At 43.6% G+C, this 26,091-nt stretch overlaps 1 protein-coding gene across 5 annotated transcripts in view; it reads right to left on the bottom strand.

The window, feature by feature from the left end:
• CCDC169 (coiled-coil domain containing 169) overlaps window positions 1–25,929 on the bottom strand; it is a 45,537-nt gene extending 19,608 nt beyond the window's left edge. The window contains exons 1-4 of one of the 5 annotated variants that reach the window (XM_054015293.1): window positions 25,735–25,929; window positions 17,959–18,041; window positions 14,755–14,865; window positions 14,602–14,663 (exon numbers count right to left, since the gene is read on the bottom strand). In XM_054015293.1, the coding sequence (XP_053871268.1) occupies window positions 14,602–14,663; window positions 14,755–14,865; window positions 17,959–18,041; window positions 25,735–25,811 (333 nt within the window). In that variant the 5' untranslated portion in view covers window positions 25,812–25,929. The other 4 variants (XM_054015292.1, XM_054015294.1, XM_054015295.1 and 1 more) reach the window with 4 other exon arrangements.
• Between the last annotated feature and the right edge of the window lie 162 nt (window positions 25,930–26,091).

Below are 26,091 nucleotides of genomic sequence, written 5' to 3'. Positions count from 1 at the left end.
TGGATAGTAAATTGCCTAAGTAGCTGGGTGGCAGCTCATTAGGTAAGGAGCACCTGGGCCTAAATAAAGACTTATGAGGACTCATTTACTAGGCCCCAGAATAGGAGTATTTCTCAGGGGGGCTGATTAGAGAACTTGCCAGACAAGGAGAACTAGGAAAGGTGTTTCTGGAGGGATCAAGTTCCCCAAGGAGCAAAGCCATAGAGAGGCTTGATTCCAGCAAAAGGATCTTACCAGACAGCGGTCAAAGGTCTAGGTCACTGGGGAAATACAAGCCGCTCCAGTGAAGAGCTGGAGTAGTTTAACCTATGCATGAGCTGTGAGTCCAGAGAAAGAACCCTTTACCAGGTGATGCCTGGAGAGCTGAGTCCTGACGAGGTTCCTGGCCTAAGAGGGCCTTACTGGTGAAGAGGCTGGATGGAGGGCCTTAGGTGGGGGGCTGACTAAGATTAGCTTGCTAGAACACTGGAGTGAAGGCTAATTTGACCATTAATGACTGCTTCTTGGAGCAGGTAGGCCTGGAACCCACAAGGAGAGAGGCATTTCTTGATTTAGTCTGAAATGGAGCACGGGATCTGGTCCAAGAGGTGAATATAACGGAACTGCTTGGTAATAGCGACTATAATGTAATTCAATTTTACATCCTTGTAGGGGGGAGGGGGAAAATACCACCACAGTAGTATTTTACTTCAGATAAGGGAACTCATAAGAACGGCCGTACCGGGTCAGACCAAAGGTCCATCTAGCCCAGTATCCTGTCTACAGACAGTGGCCAATGCCAGGTGCCCCAGAGGGAGTGGACCAACAGGCAATGATCAAGTGATCTCTCTCCTGCCATCCATCTCCATCCTCTGACAAACAGAGGCTAGGGACACCATTCCTTACCCATCCTGGCTAATAGCCATTAATTGACTTAACCACCATGAATTTATCCAGTTCTCTTTTAAATGCTGTTATAGTCCTAGCCTTCACAATCTCCTCATGAAAATGAAGAAGCTAGTTAGACTCAAATTAAAAGGAACAGTCACAAAAGTGAAATGCCTGCAAGCTGCATGGAAATTTTTAAAAACACCATAAGACTGGTTCAAATTAAATGTATACCCCAGATTAAAAATAATAGTGAGAGAACCAAAAAAATGCCATCATGGCTAAACAACAGAATAAAAGAAGCGGTTAGAGGTAAAAAAGCATCCTTTAAAAACTGGAAGTCAAATCCTACTGAGGAAAATAGAAAGGAGCATAAACTGTCAAGTGTAAAAGTATAATTAGGCAGACCAAAAAAGAATTTGATGAGCAACTAGCAAAAGATTCAAACTAATAGAAATAATTTAAATACATCAGAAGTAGGAAGTCTGCCAAATAATCAGTGGGGTCACTGGATGATCAAGGTGCTAAATCAAAGGGCACTTAAGGAATACAAGGGCATTGTAGAGAAGCTAAATGAATTCTTTGTATTAGTCTTCACTGCAAAGGATCTGAGGGAGATTCCCACACCCGAGCCATTCTTTTTAGGTCCAAATCTGAGGAACTGCCCCAGATTGAGGTGTCAATACAGGAGGTTTTGGAACAAACTGATAAATTAAATAGTATTAAGTAAGGCTGTCAAGCCATTAAAAAATTGATTGCACTGTTAAACAATAATAGAATACCATTTATTTAAATATTTTCAGATGTTTTCTACATTTTCAAATATATTTATTTTCAATTACAACACAGAATACAAAGTGTACAGTCTCACTTTATATTTATTTTTGATTACCAGTATTTGCACTATAAAAAAAAAGAATAGTATTTTTCAGCTCACCTAATATAAGTACTGTAATGCAATATCTTTATCATGAAAGTTGAACTTACAAATGCAGAATTATGTAAAAAAAAAAAAAAACTGCATTAAAAATAAAACAATGTAAAATTTTAGAGCCTGCAAGTCTATTCACTCCTACTTCTTGTTCAGCCATCACTCAGACAAACAAGTTTGTTTGCATTTACAGGACATAATTCTACCCTCTTCTTATTTACAGTGTCACCTGAAAGTGAACAGGCATTTGTATGGCACTGTTGTAGCCAGCTGTGATGAACTGGGAATGTTCTCAATGTGTTCTTTGAATACTGATGGGGGAGTATTGACCTGGGAAGGTTGCAGGGGAGTTTTGCTGGGACTGTCTGCACTGGGAGATGGGAGACTTTCCTTGAGGGAAGATACCTGAGCATGTAGCATGAGAATCCAGGAAGGGGATTGGAGGCCAGGTGACACCTCTGCCCAGGAAACTGGACAAAAGGCAGGGGGAGGAGCCGGGGGGAGGCTGAGTGGGAAGACTCAGTTTGGAGCTGGCTGGGAAAATGGAGGGGAGCCCAGATGGGGCTCTGGCCTCCCTGGGGCCCCCCAAGATGGACCTAACTGAGGGGGTCCGGTTGTCTGTACCTGCAAGACCTGTCTTGGACTGTGTTCCTGTCGTCTAAATAAACCTTCTGTTTTCCTGGCTGGCTGAGAGTCATAGTGAATTGCAGGAAGCTGGGGGTGCAGGGCCTTGTCTCCCGCACCCTCCGTGACACCAGCGTAGCAAGATATTTACGTGCCAGATGCACTAAAGATTCATATGTCCCTTCATGCTTCAACCACCATTCCAGGGTACATGCTTCCATGCTGATGACAGGTTCTGCTTGATAACAATCCAAACCAGTGCGGATGGACGCATGTTCATTTTCATTATCTGAGTCAGATGCCACCAGTAGAAGGTTGATTTTCTTTTCTGGTGGTTCGGGTTCTGTAGTTTCCGCCCTGGAGTGTTGCTCTCTTACGACTTCTGAAAGCATGCTCCACACCTTGTCCTTGTCAGATTTTGGAAAGCACATCAGATTCTTAAACCTTGGGTCGAGTGCTGTAGCTATCTTTAGAAATCTCACATTGATACAGTCTTTGCATTTTGTCAAATCTGAAGTGAAAGTGTTCTAAAAATGAACATGTGCTGGGTCATCATCCAACACTGTTAAACATGAAATATATGACAGAATGTGGGTAAAACAGAGCAGGGCGGGGACATACAATTCTCCCCCAAGGAGTTCAGTCACAAATTTAATTAACGCATTATTTTTTTTAACACGTGTCAGCTGCATGGAAGCATGTCCTCTGGAATGGTGGCTGAAGCAGGAAGGGGCATACGAATGTTTAGCGTATCTGGCATGTAAATACCTTGCAATGCCGCGACAAAAGTGCCATGCAAATGCCTGGTCTCATGTTCTGGTGACATTGTAAATAAGAAGAGGGCAGCATTATCGCCTGTAAATGTAAACAAACTTGTTTGTCTTAGCCATTGGCTGAACAAGAAGTAGGACTGAGTGGACTTGTAGGCTCTGAAGTTTTACATTGTTTTTTGTTTTTGAGTGCAGTTATGTAACAAAAAAATCTACATTTGTAAGTTTCACTTTCACGATAAAGAGATTTCACTACAGTACTTGTATGAGATAAATTGAAAAATACAATTTCTTTTGTTTATCATTTTTACAGTGCAAATATTTGTAATAAAAAATAATATACACTTTGATTTCTATTACAACACAGAATACAATATATATGAAAATGTAGAAAAACATCCAAAATATTTAATACATTTCAATTGTTATTCTATTGTTTAACAGTGTGATTAAAACTGTGATTAATTTTTTAATCGTGATTAATTTTTTTTAGTTAATCGCGTGAGTTAACTGAGATTAATCGACAGCCCTAGTATTAAGTTACCAGGACCTGAAGGTATTTACCCAAGAGTTCTGCAGTTTCATATTTTAGTTCCTTCAGAACTACTATCTGTGGTATGTAACCTATCACTTAAATCATCTTCTGTATCAGATGGCTGGAGGATAGCTAATGTGACAAGTTTTTTTAAAAGGCTTCAGAGGCGATCCTAGCAATAACGAAGGTAAGCCTAACTTCAGTATCAGGCAAACTGGTTGAAACTATAGTAAATCACAGAATTATCAGACACATAGATGGGGAAGAGTCAGCATGGCTATTGTAAAGAGAAATCATGCCTCACCAATCTGTTAGAATTCCTTGAGGGGGTCAAAAACATATGGAGAAGGGTGATCCAGTTAGGGTTGCCTGTGTCCGGTTTTCGACTGGAACAGTTGACAAGGGATCCTGGTGGGCTCCGGTCAGCACCACTGACCACGTTGCTAAAAGTCCGGTTGGTGGCACAGTGGGGCTAAGGCAGGATCCCTGCCTGCCCTGGCTCCATGCGGCTCCCAGAAGTGGATGGCATGTCCCTGTGGCCCCTAGGTGCAGGGGTGGCCAAGGAGGCTCTGCGCGCTGCCCCGGCCCCGAGTGCTGCCCATCATTGGCTGGGAACCATGGCCAATGGGAGCTGCAGGGGCAGTGCCTGCAGGCGCGGGCAGTGCGCAGAACTGCCTGGCTGCCCCTGCACCTAGGAGCTGGATATGCCAGCCGTTTCTGCGAGCCACTTCACGTAAGTGCTGCCCGGCTGGAGCCTGCACCATGAATCCCCTCCCACACCCCAATCCCCTGCCCCAGCCCTAGCCCTGAGCCCCATCCTGCACCCAAACTCCCTCCCAGAGCTTGCACCCCACACCCTCTCCCGCACCCCAACCCCCTGCCCCAGTCTGGAGCCCCCTCCTGCACCCTGAACCCCTTATTTCTGGCCCCACCCCAGGGCCCCCAGTCAGAGCACTCACCCCCTCCTACACCCCAACTCCTTGCCCCATCCCAGTGAAAGTGAGTGAGGGTGGAGGAGAGCAAGCAACTAAGAGAGGGGGGATGGAGTGAGCGAGGGTGGGGCCTCGGAGAAGGGGTGGGGCAGGGCCTCAAGGCAGGGCAGGGTGTTTGGTTTTGTGCGATTAGAAAGTTGTCAACCCTAGATCCAGTGGATATAGTGTACTTGCACCTTCAGAAACCTTTGGCAAGGTGCCTCACCAAAGGCTTTAAAGCAAAGTAAGCAGTCATGGGATAAGGGGGAAGGTCTTCTCATGGATTGGTATCTGGTTAAAAGATAGGAAACAAAAGGTTAAGAATAAATGGTCAGTTTTCAGAATGGAGAAAGGTAAATAACGGTGTCCCCCAGGATCTGAACTGGGACCCAGGGTTGGATTTAGGGGCAGGCGACCCAGGTGACCCAGGGGTGCTGTTTTTGTTTTTAGTGAAAAAAAGGAAAACAGAATGTTTGGAACATGTTTCAGGTATTCCATATGTGGATTCGTTTTTCACTAACCTCCTAGGATGTTCTGGACCTTTGTGGAATCTTGTGGAAACTTCCAGACTTTCTGAGAACAACATTTTCCTTGAATTTTCTAGAATGTTGTCAGCCATGCCCTCATGGGTGTATACGGAATGGTGCATCTCCAGTCAATCAGTGAGAATGAAGTGAAGTGAGAGCGCACCTGCGATATTGTGAACCTTGTTTTATTGTGTAATTGTGAAATGTACTTGTGTTTTAAGACTTGAAGAGTGTAAGTAGTGACTAATAAAGGACATATTTAATGAGACACCAGAGATATTTATTGAACCCCTATCTAAGCAACAATATAAAAGAAATACTGTTACTTCTTTTGCCATGCTTAACATGTAATGTTTGATGAGTTTCTAAGATTGCGGAACATAGCCTTTTGCTCTCCATGATACTGTCTATTTTCCCACATAGAAAATAAAAGATGCCCCCAAAGAAGCCTTCAGGAGTTCAGTATAGGAAGCAAAAAGCTCCATTGCTGCAAACTAGATTGCAAAGAGAAAACGTGATTGGAAAATATCTGAAACAGAATAATATAGACCGAGCATTAGGCAGTAGCAATTGTCTCAGCGCAGAAGAAATTGCGGAGCGAAGCGTAAATGATGGAAGTCCTAATACTAAGGAATTAGCAGATTTACCTGAAGATAAGGAATGGAGATGTGAGGAAAGTAACAGAGAATCATCCAGTTTTCCTTGTGCCATAAAGGAGAGTGATGATAAAGAAGAATGTGACTCATATGAAAAGGAGAATAAAAACAAAGAAAAATCTGGTTTACATGAAAAGGAGAGAAACGATAAAGAAGAATCAGCCTTGCATGATGACAGAAACAGCAGTGAGAAAAATTGCACACCACAAATTGATATATCAGATCCTGCTTTACGGCCGGCGATCCTAAACTGTGCTGATATTAATACAATTTTGAATAGGCCAGGCAAAATCGAGGATATGACGTTTCCAGTAAATAAGCAGAAGTGCCATTTCTCAAAGTCACACTGCGAAAGAGTGCTTGAGAATGTGAGAAACTGAATTGGCATTGGCTAGTTTACTCAAAATCAATTGACAACGTGTTCTGTTTTTGTAGCAAAATATTTGACAAGAATGCCAAATTGTTGCTTGCACTTTCCAGGTACAATTACTGGCATAACTTAGCTGATGCTCTAAAGCAACATGAAAAATCACCTAGCCATTTTACAGCCTACTCCAAATGAATGGAGTCTACTCCAGGCTCAAGCAGAATACATGCATAGACACATAAAAACAGCGTATTTGAGGAATGTGCTTGAGCGTCTGATCTCAATTACTCTCTTCCTTGCAGAGAGTAATTTGGCTTTCCGGGGCTTGTTGGATAAGTTGCTCACTGAACATAACAGTAATTTCCTTGGTTTGGTAGAGCTCCTTGGGAAATACTATGATGTCATGCGTGAGCACCTACATTGAGTAGTTTGTAAAGAAGCTCCATTACTGCAGGCTTATGACGCCCTGATGGAACCGATGCAGTTGAGTAAAGCGGAGGCCGGAATCTGACATGAGGAGTAAAGTCTGGCAAACCAGTTGTGGTTTGGCATGATATCCTGTTCCAAGTAAATGTTGTAAGCAAGGCATTAAAAACTCAATCGATGGACATCGCGACTGCTTCTACTTTGATGAGAAGCTGCCTTGACTTCATTGTGGCCTACAGAGAGAATGGATTTGAAGATGCCATCTCTGCTGCCAGAGAAATGGTGGAAAACTTAGGAGTTGATTCTGTCTTCAAGGAAACTTGGATTCATTGGAAAAATATACATTTAGGTTGCGAGGGCAGAGATGAGGTGATGGGAAGCTCAGAAGAAAAATTCAAGAGGGAGGGTTTTTTGCTCTCTTGTTGACACTGCTTGAATGTCTATTAAAGAAAGGTTTGGACAAATGAAGTACCACAAAAAGACCTGTTTTTTTTTGTATGACCTTAGTAAGCTGCCAGAGGATATGAAAACGCTCTTGAACAGTTGTATGGACCTTCACTGGACAGAGACATGGGGAATGTTCGGATGTCAATGATTAAGACCTCTACGTTGAATTGGACAACATCTGTCACATTTTGCCACATGGGAAGCACTCTCCACTTCAAGTTCTCCAATTGATTCATGATGCAGAGCTGAAGGACATTTTGTCTAATGTATGGATAGCTTTGAGGATTCTGTTCATGCTGCCAGTCACAGTCGCGAGTGGTGAGCGCAGCTTTTCGAAGCTCAGGCTCATTAAAATATATCTTCTATCGACCGACCATGGCCAACGAGAGACTGACATGGTTTTCTATTTTATCGCTTGAAAAGGCCATTGGCCAGTCTTTGGATCTCTCTGACGCTGTGCTTCATTTTGCGAGAACAAAGGCAAGAAAAACGACCTTTTGAACTAAAGGACTAGTGTTAGAGTGACCAGAGAGCAAGTGTAAAAAATCGGGATGGGGGTGGGAGGTAATAGGTGCCTATGTAAGAAAAAGCCCATAAAATCAGGACATCTGGTCACCCTAACTAGGGTTGACATTCTAAGGCTGTCACCTACTGTAACTCTATTTAATGCTTGTCCACCCAGTGTTGGTGCACAGTTCAATTTCTTGATGTTAGTACATTTCAGTTATTCTTAAAATTAAAGTTTCTATACGCTTAGACAAAATTATTTTTTTTTAATTTGCTTATATATGACATGAATAAATACAGATTTACAGATCCTAGTGGGCAAATTTATCGTCTTATATGACAGGGATAAATCATACATGCAAATCGTGCATCAAAGTCGTGAAATGGACTACAAATGCAATAAAAATAACGTATTCAAAAGTTTAACAAATGGAGGGGGGGCACCGAATACACTGCTTGCCTGGGGTGCTATTTGGTTTAAGACCAGCCCTGCTGGGAGCAGTGCTAGTCAACATATTCAGAAATGACTGGAAAAAGGGGTAAATAGTGAGGCGGCAAAATTTGCAGATGATACAAAACAACTCAAGATAGTTAAGTCTACAGCAGATTGCGAAGAGCTACAAAGGGATCTCACAAAACTGGGTGACTGGATGACAAAATGGCCGATGAAGTTCAATATTGATGAATGCAAAGTACAGCACATTGGAAAACATAATCCCAACTATATACACAAAATGATGGGGTCCAATTAGCTGTTACCACTCAAGAAAGAGATCTTGGGGTCGTTGTGGATAGTTCTCTGAAAACATCTGCTCAATGTGCAGTAGCAGTCAAAAAAAACTAACAATGTTAGGAACCATTAGGAAAGGTATAGATAATAAGACAGAAAATATCATTATGCTACTATATAAATCCATGGTATGCTCACATCTTGAATACTCCGTGCATTTCTGGTTGCCCCATCTCCAAAAAAAAAAAAAAATATTTTAAATGGAAGAGGTACAGAGAAGGGAAAAACCATGATTAAGGATACAGAACAGCTTCCATATGAGGAGAGATTGAAAAGACTGGGACTGTTCAGCTTAGAAAAGACATGACTAGGGGGGGATATGAGAGAGAGCTATACAATCATGATGGTGTGGAGAAAGTGAATAAGGAAGTGTTATTTATCCCTTCACATAACACAGGAACCATCTGTCACCCAATGAAATTAATAGGCAGCAGGTTTAAAACAAAACAAAGAAGAACTTCTTCACACAATGTACAGTCAACTTGTGGAACTCATTGCCGGGGATGCTGTGAAGGCCAAAACTATAACTGGGTTCAAAACAGAATTAGATAAGTTCATGGAGGATAGGTCCATCAATGGCTATTAGTCAAGATGGTAAGGTAAGCAATCCCATGCTGTAGGTGTACCTAAGCCTCTGACTGTCAGAAGCTGGGACTGGACAACAGGGGATGGATCACTTGATAATTGCACTGTTCTGTTTATTCCCTCTGAAGCATCTGGCATAGACCACAGTTGGAAGATAGGATACTGGGCTAGATGAACCATTGGTCCAGCCCAGTGTGGCTATTCTTATGTTAATTTCCATACTATGTTCAGACTTTGGTTAAATAAACTGGACTCCTGAAAGGGCAACGTTCACTATATGTGGGCCTTACTGAACTAATTGATAGCCCAAAAAAGGAAACTGAGGCAGGGACTCACCTGTGGTGTTGTGACTGACTGCAGGGGGTGCACCAGAGTGACCACCACACCATTATCTCCCTGACTTTATCCAGTACTGACCTGTGAGAATATGCTGCCACCTAGCCTCAAGATTGAGTGGGTGGGATAAATTCTGATCTAAACCCTGAAAAAGTCAGGATAACTTTATTGCTGAAATTGGTTTAATTAAATATTGTCATTCTTGTAAATTAAGGTTTATTAACAGCTTCTTCTGCTAAACCCTGAATAGCCGGACAATGTATTCCTGGAAAGGAGACATAAGCTGACTAAGGGATTTAAAATTCTTAGTTCTCATTAAACTGCCTGTCAAGTCACTCTGAGTGAGTTGATGGGCTAAAAGACATGCTGCAATTTTAAAATAATACCTTGAGAGACTTCTTTACATAACTGAATTCTTCACTAGCAAATATGTTATTAGCCTAATGATCCATCAAGTCTAGTTTCCAGCAGTGACCAATATCCAAAGCTTCACAGTAAAGGGAAACTCTCCCAATTAATCTTTTCTGCATTTATCCCCACGCTTTTTCTTTTTTTATTCCCTCCGAAGTATGCTGTTGACTTAACACCTGCCAGCAAATGAAATTATGCAGATTTATATTACAGTTGGATTTTAAAACCACCCACACAAGCTGTTTTCACAGTGGATTTTTCAGTGTATTGCTTCCACTAGGAATGCAGATGACAATTTCCATCAATCACTCCTCCATATCCACGGTGACCAACAGGTGACATCGTCAACGTAGAAAACTTACTTTCACCAGAGACTGACTTGAGCTGTCTAATGGTCTAGCGGCAATTCACTCCAGCCTTAATCCTCTTCGATTTTCCTCTACCAAGTAGCCACATAAGCAATACATTTGTTTGGCACGTAAAAAAAACCATGAAGCCTCTACAATCTATTCTACTTGACATTTGAAATCACATGTAGTTTCACCCAGAAAATAAACTCTTTTCCTTTCAACACTAGGAGGTATGTCTATCAGCTGAAGTAATTAAATCTAAAACCTAGTGCAAAAAGTAATGCTGCATCTTTCATGTTACTGAAATTGAACTCCATTTTTAGCTCTATTGATAAACTGTCACTAATTTCCTACTGTAATAATTACTGTGACAAAATGAAATATTAAAGTTCTTTAGCAAAGCATGTTTCTGCGTATACTGTACACGTGAGATTTTGTGCACTGAACACTAAAGGTTTCAGTATAGCTGAACCCAGGAGGGCTATGCATATTTAAATACCAAGTGCCCCCTTGTGGCTAATATAATAATTCACATTAAAGCTATATTAAAAAAGAATATGAAGATTATGACAGGCTGCATGAACTCTGCCGGGGTCAGTTTGTTTGGCTCAGGGGCTGGCACAGATTGGTTCAGGTTCTACATGAACATCAAGTTCCAAAGAGCACCCTCTTTCCCGAGCCAACCCAGGAGATGCTAGGGAACCACCAGTGTTTCTGCCCAGCCACAAGCTAGGGAACAGAAGACCTATAATCCCCAGTTGTATAGCTATAAGAAGGGCTGGTAGCAGGATTTTCCTCTGCTCCTATTGCCTTGCTGAGAAAAAGCAGGTGTTTCCTGCCCCACTGAAGACCATATAAAGACAAGGAAAGTAACCACTTGGTGTGACCAAAGATATCAAAGGAAGAACATCCCATACCAGGATGGCAATGAGGCAGGGGAAGCTAGGTTAACAGGGGTCTCCTGGACACATAAGGTGTGTTGTAGAGGTCTAGAGCAGTATTTCTCAACCTTTTTGATACCAGGGACCAGCTTGCTGCCTTCCTAAACTGTATCAGGGACATCTCAGGGACCGGTGCAGACCCTTTTCCAAGCTGGTATTTGAAGTTTGCAAAGAGAAGGAAACTCAGACACACTTTTCACACACCCCTATTTGAGACTTAAGCAAACAAGGTCAGTGAAGTTCAGTGAAAGGTGACCCGCTAAGGGAATTGTCAAAATTTCCTCCACCTTGGCAAAGTGCTGATGTCCCCCACACAAAGGCTCAGAGAACAATTTCAACATACGTCTTCTTAGGATCCAGATACCCAGTCTGTGTTGTGTTTTCAGCTCTTTCTCCAATGTGACACCAACGCACACACTTTGCTAGTGGTGTAACATCAATTGCAGAACCCCAGTAAGGCACAGGGATGGCCTGTATGTGGCTAATATGTATCCAGCATTTTTACTACAATGCAGTTTTGCAAAGCAAATGCCTGAACAATAATTTCTGAATTTCCTCAATCATGATGCTGGACAATGCTGAACACAGTGATTTATAATAGAAACCCTGGTTCCGCAGCTAATCTTAACTAGAGCGTTGCTAAGGCAATGCTATCTGAAGTGTGTTCTTCTGAACTGATTCTGCAGTATGCCTTCCTCTATTTGCATAATAAAGCCTCTGTCTAGGGAGGCTTTCTTGCAGTAACTATAAGGAGAGAAAAAAAATATGAATATTTTTGTCTCCTAGCATGGGAAATGATATTTAGGAGACAGCCTATGTATATTTCACATAATATTGCTTAACAAAAAAGAAGTGAACAAATGCTAACTGGTTTATCTAACGAGGAAGTAAAATTTGCATTGGGCTAGGTTTCAAAGGAACTGCTTTTCAATTTCTTCATAATTATTGCTGAATTACAGTACAGCCTGTGTATTATTCACTGGGGCACAAAGGAAGTTATGACTAACAGTCTTCACTATAGAAGTTCTATTTCAGAGCTTTTCAACATCCAACCTCAACATGCAGAAATGATTTTCTAATCTCCACTTATAAAGAAGTAAAGGTTTGTGTTATTGATTCTATATTATTGTGCTATTTGAAGGGGATGACACCATCATCACTTTTGGAAACAAATGAACAAACAGGAAATTTCAAATCAAAATGAGATCATCAAAATAATACCTGTGTGTTTAAACATGAATGAACTACACAATTTCCAAAGCAAGGAAAAATTCCTCAGCAATATTCCAAGTCCATACAGCCAATGGTATTGACCTTTGAAAGCAATTATTTCAATTTCTGGGTATGGAAAATCCAGTGTGCTTCCTTATCCACCATCCAAGAGTTTGCCGTGGTGTAAACTATTCCATTCTATTTAGATGCTTATAACTTGCTCATTGCTGTGGTTCCTGAGTGCTTATTTTTGTCATTTCCCTGTTGGTGCTCAAAACAAGACCTGTAGCTTTTAAAAGCAGAGAGTGGAATGTGGAGAAAGTAGACTTTTGCCAGACAATGTGTTGTGGGTGTCTGGCAAACATATACATGATATTTGCTTATAATTACTGGCATCAATTTGCTCTCTGGGTCGTCTTGGTCTGTGTTTGTACAGGACTAGCTCAATGGGGTTCATATGTGCTACTTACAAATAAATAAAAAATAATATGAAACAAAGGTAATTTGTTTGTATTCATTCCATCTTCTCCAGTTAAAAAAGAGTTCTCATACCAGTACCTAACTTTTTAGATTTATCACAGTCTTTCAATCCCATAAATTCTTAAACTCCTGAAGGTGTTTTAAAAATAACATAAAGATGACAAGAACTAATAGACTTTATCGTTCTACAATGTTCCAGAAAGGAATCCATTATCCAGTATTGGGACACTGTAGAAATGACATGATATCGACTGGAAGCGTTATTTAGCTCACAAGGCCAGAAGAGACCACTGTGATCATCTACTCTGACCTTGTATAACACAGGCCATAAAACTTCCCTGAATTAATTTCTGTTTGAACTAGAGCATATCATTTAGAAAAAACATTATATGGATGTCTTCATAGGATCTCATATGTAATGGCAGGTTTGGGACTTTGAAGTTTTAATAAATAACATTAAAAATACTGAACATAAGTAGGATAATGGCTAGCTGCTGATCTCCCTGCTCCTGTCCATTAAGAAATGTCAGTTTCTCATTCTAATCCTCAAAGGGCTAAATATTTCCATTTTCTCACAGATAAACTTACAGGAGCAAAAAAAAAAAAAAAAAAAAAAAAAAAAATGTTTGGATAAATCTGCAAGCCTGAACACCTGCAGTTCCTGAGGAATAAGAGTGAGGGAGGCCTCATGGACAGGGCAGGGGCATACCCTGGGAACCCAGAAGTTTCTTAGATACCAATGAAAAAGTGCAGGCCCCTCTATGCTCCTTTTTTGATTCCTCCTCTGCCTTCTGGCAGAACAGATCCCTTAGAAATTGTGCTGTTATTGGTTTCCTTCATCTTAGATGTGCCCAAACCTCCATCTAAGGGGGTCAGAGCTATAGAGAGAATTTAATTGTGCTTGGAGCAGTATTAATTCCAAAACACACACTTCCATTTGGAAATGAACTGGGTTGGGAAGAGAGCTTACTATACAATGCAGCTACATCCTGGCTCAACCTCCTTCCATCCAATCTGGAAAGCCTGAACCACTCAGAGTTTTTCCTGTGAGCTCCCAAGCAGGAAGGAACATTTCACAGTGTCACATTGCCGTACTTTATATTACTTCTGCCTGTATTACATTGATTCTCTATTTCTTAGTCCCCCGATGGACAACAGAATGGGAGGAGCAAAGGGCCTTAAAGTAAGAGTATCTGGATGGAGCTTGAGAGGTTAAAAAACAAAAGAAAAATATAGAATTCAACTTTGTTTTCACTCTGCCCTCTTGTGCACCCACATTATGGGTGAAGGTCTCTGTGGTTCCCGAGTGCCATTCCCTAACCAGCCTCATTCATACTGGTCAATTTTTCGGTCTTTGGGTGAATGTGAAGTCTGCATGGCTTTGGAGGAAGTGAAGTTAAAGAAATTAAAATGCTTAAGCCATTTTGTATTGTACAAATATAACGTTTATTCTACAGTGAGGATTTCCCCATAAATATGTTGTGTACAATGTATTTGTAATAGTACTAAATGCATCGAGAATATACATTATATAAATTATGAATTGAAACAGTCCAGGTTTGACTCATGATTTAGCACCCAATCATGCAGTCTTTACTCAGTAAAAACTCCCACTGTAATATGTAAAATAATATATCCCAGGATTCATGCCTTATGTATCCCCTATTTACTTGTTTTACTATAGGTCTTACAAGTTTATAAACAATTGCAGAGGAGAAACAATGAAAAAAAAAAAAGGGTTGATTTTTGTGGCTTCTGGATAGAGTCACTGATTTTTTCTGGGCTGCAAATGGCTGAAATTATTTAATAATTTCCTTAGCTACAATGAATTGTTAGATGCTTATGCAATTAAACACCAATCTACTCACCACAGGCATTTGATCAAAGGAGCGAATAGAAGACAATCTATCTGTAATAGAAGACAATCTATCTGTAAATAAGCAAAATATGTGATACCTTGATATTTTTCTCTAGTATTCATAAAATTATACATTAATATATCTATGAATGCACATTTCTACCTGTTGGATTTCCACAAATATGTTCCATCTTTTCTTGAAGAAGACCAGTTTGCCTTTCTAGTTGTCTGTTCAATTCTACTTGTGTCTCATACCTGGTTTTCCATTCATTACCTCAAAAGAAGCACAAAGTTACTATATTTATTTCCAAAATTTAATTCATACCACTAGAATTAGAAATTGCCTTTTTCAGAATGACTCCACCTCCTTTTGGAGCCTGGCACCCCACATTTGTGTAACCAAGAAAGTGTCCATTTACAAACAAGGGAACTTGAAAAAGATACTAGGTGAAATATTGGCCCCCTGGAAGTCAATGGGAGTTTTGCAATTTACTTCTGTGGGTGTGTCTACATTGCAATGTAAACCCAGGATTAGCGGGACTCTAGTCAGCTGACCCGTGTCCAGGAACCCCTGGGCTTGAGCATCTACATTGCATTTTAACCCTAAATTAAGAATTTCATGACCTGTGCTGGTCTGTAAGGCTCTGGCGTCCACACTGCAGTCAGTGGGCAGACCCGAGTCACAGTAACCGTATCCCAGAACCCCTAGCTCACCCCCTGCCCTCTGAAATGAGACCCGCTCTAGCTCTAGAAACGTGGTGCACTGTGGGAAAACTTTACTGCCTGCTCTGCACATTACCAGGAAGCAGCTCACTCTGCAAAAGGCTTGATCGGTTTGCTCTGCATTACAAACCCAGGGGAAGCTCTCTGATAGTATGTCTGCAGATCAGCAATCAGAACAGAATGGGTTAACACTGACCTGAGCTGCTGCCGTTTCCCAGGGGAAGGGGTGTTTCTGTTTTCAATAGAGTAGATTGCAAATTGCTGGGATAGAGAGGACTAAAGAAGTTGTTCCATGGAATTGTGGGATACTCCGGATGACTCTGGGGACCTGAGTCAAATGGGGCTGTGGCTACACTGCAAAGCAATAAGGCTCGGACCCTGGGTCCCAGCTTGACTTCAACTTGGACCTGATAGCCCTGCAGGGTCCTAGAACCTTGGGTCTATGCTCTTGGTTAGTGCAATTGCAGTGTAGACACAATGGGGTGGGGACAAACACGGTCTTACACTGCAGTGTAGACATACCCAGTGAGGACAGGATTTTATTCAGTAACTGAAACTTATGTTTTTTATATTTTTCATTCATGATATGTGAAATAATACAAAATACATGGCTAATGTACTTTTGTAGTCTTTATTATGACTTTATTTTACATCTTCAAGATTCATAGATTCCAAGGCCAAAAGGGCCATTGTGATCATCTAGTCCAGCGGTTCTCAAACTTTAGCAACCAGAGGATCCCCATTTTTATTTAAAATTTTTCGGGGAGACCCCCAAGCTCCCCTGCTCAGCCCCGGGCCTCACCCCCAATCCACCCCTTCCCCCAAGGCCCCACCCTCTCCCCACCTTTTCCCTTCCCCCACTAACTCCATCCCCCCTCCCTCCATCGCTCACTCTCCTCCACCCTCATGCACTTTCACCAGGCTGAGGCAGGGGGTTGGGGTGCAGGAGGGGGTGAGGGGTTCAGGCTGTGGGAGGGAGTTTGGGTGCATGAGGGGGTGTGGACTCTGGAAGGGAGTTTTGATGCAGTAGGGGGTGAGGGGTGCGGGCTCTGGGAGGGAGTTTGGGTGCGGGGTGTGGGCTCTGGGCTGTGGCAGGGTATTGGGGTATGGGAGCAGGTGAGGGGTACAGACTCCGGCCAGGTGACGCTTACCTCAGGCGGCTCCCAAAAGCGACTGCCACATCTCTCTGGCAGCGGCTCTTGGGTAGGGGGGCCAGCGAGTCTCCAAACGCTGCCCCTGCCTGCAGACACTGCCCCCATAGCTCCCAATGGCCACAGTTCCTGGCCAATGGGAGCTGCGGAGTCGGCACTCGGGGTGGGGGGGAGTGCGCCGAAACCTCCCTGCCTCCCCCAGGGGCCGCAGGGACGTGCCAGCCATTTTTGGGAATGGTGCAGAGCAAGGGAGCCTGCCTTAGCCCCGCTGCACCGCTGGACTTTTACCACCTAAAATCTCCTGGTTTGGCTTCAGTAGCCTCCTGGAAATAGAGGAAGGGGGAGGAGTTGAGGGAGGGTGGGGGAGGAGTTGATCAGTGGGGCCCACGGACCCCCTGGAATACGTTCGGGGTCCCCCCAGGGGTCTGTGGACCCCAGTTTGAGAAACACTGATCTAGTCTGACCTCCTGTATAGCACAGGCCATAGAATTTCTCAAAAATAATTCCTAGAACATCTTTTAGAAAAAAAATCTAGTCTTGATTTCAAAATTGTTTGTGACAGTGAATCCACCATGACCATTGGTAAATTGTTCCAGTGGTTAATTACTCTCATTGTTAAAATGTATGTCTGTACATACTATAAAAGCAGTTCCTGGCTGGGGAGGGCTGGAGAGCAAGCAAGTTGGAACATGACTGCAGAGAACTCCCTTGCATGGCCAGTGACACTAGATTCCTGCAGGCAAAAGGTGCAGAGAAGGCTGTGGTCCTGGAGAGGAATAGCAGAGAGCCCTGGCCAGGGTCAGGAGGATGACAAATCCCCTGGCTACAGGAAAGGCCACCACGCTGCTGAATGGCTCCTGCCCAGAAACGGAGCTATTCAGCAGCAGGGTGGCCTTCTCTGAGGCCAGGGACGACAGTCTCCTCTCCTGCTCCTTGCAGTCTTGGCCAGAGGTCTCCTCTCTGCTGGACCAGAACCAGAGTCTCCTTGACACCTTGTGCCTGCAGGGATTGGGTGTCACTGGCCCCAAGGTGTGCAGGGAGCCCTCCGCTGTCACAGCCCCACTCCCATTACAGCGGAGCTGCAGAGAGCTCCCTGCACAACCGCTGGGCCAGTGACACTGATCCCTGCAGGCCTAAGATGTGGAGAAGGCTGCAGTACTGGCATGGCAAACCAGAGATCTCCGGCACTCCCAGGTGGTGAGTGCAGAGCCATTCAGCAAATGGCAGTGGGGAGCTTTTCCTCTCCTCCATGCAGTCCTAGCAGGAGTCTCTGCTCACCCCTGCCAGGACCACAGCCGCCCCCCGCCCCCCCCCCCCCCCCCAGCATACAGGGACCAGGTGTCACTGCCTTGAGGCAGCACAGGGAGCTCTCTACAGCTGTGCTGTCAGGGACCCACTCACTCACTCCAGTCAGTGTGTCAGCTGAAATCCACATTTACTGACAGTTTTCGATTAAAATCGAATCCTGCCAAGATTAATTATTATTCACTTACCTTCATCCTCAACACTGCTAAGTCTTTTTTCAAGTTCTGTTATCGTGTTTCTCAATTCAAATACTGAGAGTTCAAGCATTTCCCTGTGATAAAGAAGTTAATTAAATGGTTATATAATTAATCTTTTTACTAACAACAAAATCTAACTTTTTAACTAATTTTATGTACAGTTGAAGTGTCCTTGTGCTTATATTCCATTATCTACACTGGAGAGATTGAGGCCAGAAGGGACCACCGGACCTCCTGCACACAGCTTACTAAACCCTACTCAGTTGCCCTGTAGTAAATCCAGTAACTGGATTAGACTAAAATATTACAGCCTTCAGAAGACTAAACTACTGTGTGCCACAGGCAGGGAATAGGAGGGACTGAGGTGCACGAATGCCTGAGGCCCCTGCAATGGCAGGGAAAGGATTTGGTGAGACATACGTAGATGATCCTAGCAAGTGAGCTAGACTCATGCTGCAGAGAAAGGTGAAAAACAAAAACAAACCAACACAAAACAAACCAAAAATCCCAAGGTCCCTGCCAATCTAACTTGGGAGGAGAATTACTTCGCAATCCCCAAAATGGTGATCAGTATGACTCTGTAGGAGTGGACTGATAAAGTTTGCAGATGACACAAAGTTGGGAGGTAACACTTCTTTACCTACTTTCTCTACACCAGTCATAATTTTATAGACCTCTATCGTATCTGCTCTTAGTTGTCTCTTTTCCAAGCTGAAAAGTCCCAGTCTTATTAATCTCTCCTCATATTGAAGCTATTCCATACCCCTAATAATTTTTATTGCCCTTTTATGAACCTTTTCCAATTCCAATATATCTTTTTTGAGATGTGGCAACCACAGCTGCGTGCAGTATTCAAGATGCGCGTGTAACATGGATTTATATAGAGGCAACATGATATTTTCTGTCTTATTATCAATCCCTTTCTTAATGAGTCCCAACATTCTGTTAGCATTTTAACTGCCACGGTATATTGAGTGGATGTTTTCAGAGAACTATCCACAATGACTCCAAGATCTCTTTATTGAGTGGTAATAGCTAATTTAGACCCCATCATTTTATATGTATAGTTGGGATCATGTTTTCCATGTGCATTACTTTGCATCTATCAACATGAAATTTCATCTGCCATTTTAAGTATCAGAGGGGTAGCCGTGTTAGTCTGGATCTGTAAAAAGCAACAGAGAGTTCTGTGGCACCTTATAGACTAACAGATGTATGTCTATAAGGTGCCACAGGACTCTTTGCTGATTTTTGCATCTGCCATTTTGTTACCCAATCATCAGTTTTGTGAGATCTTTTTGTAGCTCTTCACCGTCTGTTTAGGACTTAACTATCTTGAGTAGTTTTGTATCACCTGCAAATTTTGACACTTCACTGTTTACCCCTTTTTCCAGATCATTTATGAATATGTTGAATAGGACTGGTCCCAGTACAGACCTCAGGGAGACATCACCATTTACCTCTCTCCCTTCTGAAAACTGACCACTTACTCCTACCCTTTGTTTCCTATATTTGAACCAGTTACCAATCCATGAGAGGACCTTCCCTCTTATTCGATGACAGCTACTTTGCTTAAGAGCCTTTGGTGAGGGACCTTGTCAAAGGCTTTCTGAAAATATCGATATCCACTGGATCCCTCTTGTCCACTTGCTTGTTGACCCCCTCAAAGAAATCTAGTAGATTGGTGAGGCATGATTTCCCTTTACAAAAATTATGTTGACTCTTCCCCCACAGATTATATTCATCTATGTCTGACAATTCTGTTCCTTACTATAGCTTCAACCAATTTGCTCGGTACTGAAGTCAGGCTTACTGGCCTATAATTGCCGAGGTCACCTCTGGAGTCCTTTTTTAAAAATTGGTGTCACATTAGCTATCCTCCAGGCATTTGGTACAGAAACTGATTTAAATGATACATTACAAACTAGTTAGTAGTTCTGCAATTTCACATTTGAGTTCCTTCAGAACTCTTGGGTGAATACCATCCGGTCCTGGTGACTTATTACTCTTTAGTTTATCAATTATTCCAAAAACCTCCTCTAATGACACCTCAATCTGCGACTGTTCCTCAGATTTGTCACCTAATAAGAATAGCTCAGATTTGGGAATTTCCCTCACATCCTCAGCCATGAAGACCAAAGCAAAGAATTCATTTAGTTTCTCTGCAATGGCCTTATCATCCTTGAGTGTTCCTTTAGCATCTCGATTGTCCAGTGGCCCCACTGGTTGTTTAGCAGGCTTCCTGTTTCTGATCTATTTAAAAAAAATTGCTATTACTTTTTGAGTCTTTGGCTTGCTGTTCTTCAAATTCTTTTTTTGGCCTTCCTAATTATATTTTTACACTTCATTTGCCAGAGTTTATGCTTCTTTCTATTTTCCTCACTAGGATTTAACTTCCACTTTTTAAAAGGTGCCTTTTTGTCTCTCACTGCTTCTTTTACTTTGTTGTTTAGCCACGGTGGCACTTTTTTGGTTCTCTTACTATGTTTTTTAATTTGGGGTATACATTTAAGTTGAGCCTCTATTATGGTGTCTTTAAAAAATTTCTATGCAGCTTGCAGGGATTTCACTTTTGGCACCTTTTAATTTGCGTTTAACTAACTTCCTCATTTTTGTGTAGTTCCCCTTTTTGAAATTAAATGCTACAGTGCTGGGCCGCTGTGGTGTTTTCCCCGCCACAGGGATGTTAAATTTAATTATATTATGGCCACTATTATCAAACGGTCCAGCTATATTCACCTCTTGGATCAGATCCTGTACTCCACTGAGGACTAAATCAAGAACTGCCTCTCCTTTTGTGGGTTCCAAGGCTAGCTGCTCCAAGAAGCAGTCATTTAAGGTGTCAAGAAACTTTATCTCTGCATCCCATCCTGAGGTGATATGTACTCAAGTCAATATGGGGACAGTTGAAATCCCCCATTATTATTATTATTATTGAGTTTTTTATTTTTATAGCCACTCTAATCAAACTGAGCATTTCACAGTCACTATCACCATACTAGTCAGGTGGTCGGTAATATATGGCTACGGCTATATTCTTGTTATTCGAGCATGGAATTATTATCCTTAGCGATTCTATGATACAGTTTGGTTCATTTAAGATTTTTACTTCATTTGATTCTATGATTTCTTTCACACTTAGTGCCACTCCTCCCACCAGCATGACCTGTTCTGTCCTTCCGATATATTTTGTACCCTGGTAGTACTGTGTCCCATTGATTATCCTCATTCCACCAAGTTTCTGCAATGCTTATTACATCAATATCCTCATTTAATACGAGGCACCCTAGTTCACACATCTTATTATGTAGTATTTGTATACAAGCACTTTAAAAACTTGTCACTACTTATCTGTCTGCCATTACATGATGTAATTGAATGGGACTCTTTTTTATTTGACTGTTTCTCATCAGATCCTACCCATATTTTATCATCTTCCATCCTCTCCTCCTTATTAGGACAGAGAATCTCCATTAATAAATCCTCCCCTCAGAGATGTCTCTGTCCGAACCACGTACGCCGCTGTACCTGTCGGCTTTCCCCCAGCCCTTACTTTAAAAACTGCTCTATGATCTTTTTAATTTTAAGTGCCAGCAATCTGGTTCCATTTTGGTTTATGTGGAGCCCATCCTTCTTGTATAGGCTCCCCCTTTCCCAAAAGTTTCCCCAGTTCTTAATAAATCTAAACCTCTCCTCCCTACCCTACACCACCATCTAATCCACACAATGAGACCTTGTAGTTCTGCCTGTCTAACTGGCCCTGCGTGTGAAACTGGAAGCATTTCAGAGAATGCTACCATGGAGTCCTGGACTTCAGTCTCTTACCTAGCAGCCTAACTTTGGCCTCTAGGACCTTTCTCCTATCCTTCCCTATACCATGTACCATGACCACTGTACATGTACCATGACCACCAGCTCCTCCCTAGCACTACACATAAGTCTATTTAGATATCTTGAGAGCCGCAACCTTTGCACCAGGCAAGCAAGTCACCATGCAATTCTTCTGGTCATCGTAAACCCAACTATGTATGTTTCTAATGATCGAATCCCTCATTACCTGTCTCTTCCTAATAACTGGAGTTCCCTCTCCCGGAGAGGTATCCTCAGTGCGAGAGGATACCACAACTTTATCTGGAAGGGAGGTCCCAACTATGGTATCGTTTTCCTCTGCTCCAGTTGGATATTCTCCTTCCCTGAGACATTCATCCTCCTCAATAGCACAGAGGCTGTCAGCCACTGTGGTCTCCAAAGCCTGTACATGGTTTCTGAGGGACAGAAGCTCCTTGCACCGAATGCATATATACGCCACCTGCCCATAGGGCAGGTAATAATACATGCTACATTGGGTGCAATAAACTGGATAGCCCCCATTCTGTTGCTGAACTTTCGCCTGCATTCTCTTTTTACTCCTGCAGCTCGTTCCTTTGTTGATGTTTTGTTTTTATCAGGGGGTATTTTTGGCTTTAAATTTAAAGAACGTTGCGTGTATCTAGCCCCACCTCAAACTCCCCCTCAAAACTCCAGTGTTAGCTGCTCCCGTTCGCTACCTCGTCCGGTCACTTCGGAGCGCACTTTTTAAAGCCCTGGTCTTCATGAGTATCTCTGTCCCCTAGTTAAGGGATCAAAGCCTCATTAAGAAGCTCTCAGCCTTGCATAGCAGGCCATTAGGCTCAGTACACAGTCCCCCAAATAAACAGACTGAGCCACGCAGGTGGACTCTTAAATTTGCAAAGACACCACCAGTTTGTGCAGACATGATTGCAGGACTGGAGCCTAAAGTGAACAAAAACACTGGATTAACAGGAATGTAAGGTAAGGAAAAAGGATTACAGATCAGAAAAAGATAGAAAGGGCTACTGGAAAAGTGAGGTTTAAGGAGAGGAAGAGAATGAGGGATATGGGTGAACAAGAAAATGGCAACTGTTCCAAGTATAGGATACAACATGACAGAATACATGAAGCCCAGAGTGGGAGAAAAAGAGGACTCAAGCAGTATCTCCAGGACTACCATATTGCTGGTACCAGAAATGCCATCAGTTTTCAGTAAAATGACAGCATCTAAACAGCCAAATCAATGATCAGAGAAGCAGGAAGGCAAACAGGGGATGGGAAGCTGACATATCAGGGAAGAGATAGGGAAGGAACCAATTGTGAGGAAGCTGGTGCCTGCAAATGTCAAGGGTTTCAAAGGAAGCCCTCAGTCCAAGAGGAGGTTGGGCCAGATAACCCAAGGAGGCTTGAAGTCACCAGGGGGGAAGGGGAGAGTGGAGAGAAGTCCTAATTTACTCCTTGCTCCAGTCACTCTGTCCCCATCCACTTCAGATTTGGGAGGAGGGGCACAGGGGCAGGAGGGTAACAAAACAGTTGCTGGTTTGAACAGAAGACACCAACAGGAAGGGAGAAAGTCAGAGAGTTAGCATACTGCAAGGAAAGCATGAGGAGGATGGAGAGAGTTGAGATAAATGCATGAGAGGGCAGGCTTAGAGGCAAGAAGATCATGAGGGTATCCAGCGACTGCTGCTCCCACCCCAAAAGAAGGAGCCAATGGGTTTCAGAGATATTTTACTCCTGGGGGAATTCTGCACCAAAAAAATTATAAGTTATGCACACAATATTTTAAAATTCTACAAAATTCTGCATATTTTATTTGTCAACATAACACAATATGATCATGCCAGTTTCAATTATTTTGGTAATTTATTTCAAAATATTGTCAGCAAGTATGTCCATAACAATACAGACAAAAAAAGATTCAGGAATTTTTTTGGCAAATGGATTCCTTACTAGGCATATTAATATAGAACTTTGAGTAATTCATTTAAACTACAACTCAGAAACGTATTTCCCACATCCCTCCGAAGCGGTGCAAAGGCTTGGGGGAGTCAGGGGTAACAGAGGAGCTGAGGGAGAGGGAAGGAACCTGGGAGTGAACCTGGAGGGTTATTGGTGTGGGTGGGAGAAGTACGGAAGTTTCTTTTGGAGGGGGAGGGATTGTTAGGGAGTTGGCGAGCTTCCTCCATAGAGACCCTGACTGACACCTAACCTCTACCATTCAATCAGGCACATCTGCCCCCAACCCTGTGTGTCCCTGCACCCCCCATCCCCATGTGTCCCAGAGCACTCCTCCCATTCAGACACTGGCTCAGTGTTATCACCCCACTAACTCCTGAGCCCATGCCCAAGTCTATCCCCCCCACACTAGCCCTTCTGAACCCCTGTCTGTGACCACCCCCCTCCCCACAGCCCTGTGTGCCCCACTGTGCCTCCTAACCTGGCTCCATTGGCAGGCTGGCTGCTCTGACTAAAGCAGCCTGCTGCGAGTGCCGGTCAGCGGGCTGTTCTGGCGCCACAGCAGCCTCTGGTGGGTGAAAGGCGGAACTGCAGCACTTCTTCCACAGAATGTATTTTCTGCAGAAAAAATAATTCTGCATCCAACAAGAAGTGTGCATGTGTGCAGTGGCATACAATTCCCCCAGGAGTAATATTTGCTGACAGCAGAAGGATGGTGAGACTCAGGAATCTGGGGTTCCATTCCAGACTCTGGAAGGGAGTGTGTTCTAGTGGGCACAGAGTTGTCTACCCATTTTCCTCAAGCTTGACCCTTTCTGCCTCAGGCCCTTCAATGTGTCCTAGTCCTGGCTCTTCCTCACCCCTGGCTTCTTGTCCCACTTGCCTCACCTAGGCAGTCCAGTCTCCAGTCCTCAGGCTTCTCATCCCCCTTTTAGTCTCTTTGCCCAGCAAATCTTAATTTCACCTCTCCAGACTTCCCATCCCAGTCCCAGTTTCCTTGCCTACTATTCCCAATTCCACTCCTCACACTCTCTTTGCCCAGAGAGTCCCAATCTGCCTCCTAAAGCCTCATTCAGTCTCACTCTCCTCCAACCTAGTGACTCCCAAGTCCTCCCGCATTTCCCTTCCTAACTCCCAGTTTCATTTGCCAGCCAGTTCGTCTCCTCCCACCTCAACTCCCTCTACCACGAAAGCCTCCAATCCCAGCTTCTTCCCCCCAAGCTCTGTGTGCCATCTACTTCCCCCAGACCATGTAGCTCTTGCCCTCTCTGCATGCATCAGGCAGCTTCCTTCTCCAGGCTATCAGTAGGTCACTTGGAGCACAGACAAACAAAACAAGGCTCCCTGCTCTCAATTCAAGTACCTAGACGACCCCTCATAGTCTGCAGCAGCCCAGAGCTGTAAGCGCTGGAGCATGCCCAGCACAGATGGAATCTTTGGGGAATTTAGCTGCTAAAATCTATGAGCATGTGCATATTTTTCAAAGGCTTAGAACTTGGTTAAATCGGTGTGAACTTCCTGGGGGTGGCAAGAGGCACATCCCGAGCACAAAGGCCACCCCTGGCCAAATGTCAAGCTCCAGCTTCAAAGCAGGTGGGCGCTAGAGCATCTCAAAGCAAAGATTGTGAGAACATCGTAGCAAAGAGAAAACATTTCCTTAGCCTCATTCTCTAAAACAGCTGGAGTTCCTTGGCTGACCTTTTCCCAAAACAACTCAGCCCCAGGCAGACACCAGCCTGGGGAAGTTCAGCCCCAGTGCTCAAGGGAAGGCAAAGCTAGAAGCACCTGACAGCAGGGTGTTACAATGGAAAGCACTAGGCAACCTTATACCAGACAGGCCCTAGTCTTGACCTCCTCTCTAGCGCGCTAGGAGCCTTTCCCCGGCGTACCCCGCAGCACGTCCCACGCTGACTCCCAGGCACTGCTCCAGGCACCGAGCGCGGCCCCTTTCCCCACCGCTCTGGGACGGGAACTCACTTCATCTGTTTCTCCTGCCCCAGCTCCAGCCGCAGCTGCTCAGAGCTCAGGGCACTGGAGTCCCCGCCTTCTCCCATCGCTGCCCGCAGCAGCCCCGAGACCCTGCCTGCCACGGGGCATGTGTGTGCGCGCGCCCATCTCCATGGAGAGGAGGAAGGATAAAGGGGGCGGGGGAGGAGAGAGGGGAGCAGCCACGCGAGCCACAGATCAAAGGGCCCATCCCGGACACGTGACAGCCACTCCAGGAGGGGGCAGGTCACATGAGTGGCGCTGGGTCACATGACAGCGAGCTAGGGAACGAGTCTCGAGGGCGCTGGCGGGAAGGCGCGCGCGACTTAAGCCTCTGACTGTTGGGCT

Source organism: Malaclemys terrapin, chromosome 1 (assembly GCF_027887155.1).
Source record: "Malaclemys terrapin pileata isolate rMalTer1 chromosome 1, rMalTer1.hap1, whole genome shotgun sequence".
Classification (NCBI taxonomy): domain Eukaryota; kingdom Metazoa; phylum Chordata; order Testudines; family Emydidae; genus Malaclemys; species Malaclemys terrapin.
Note: the sequence above shows the minus strand (reverse complement) of the source record. Positions and strands in the feature narration are given on the sequence as shown.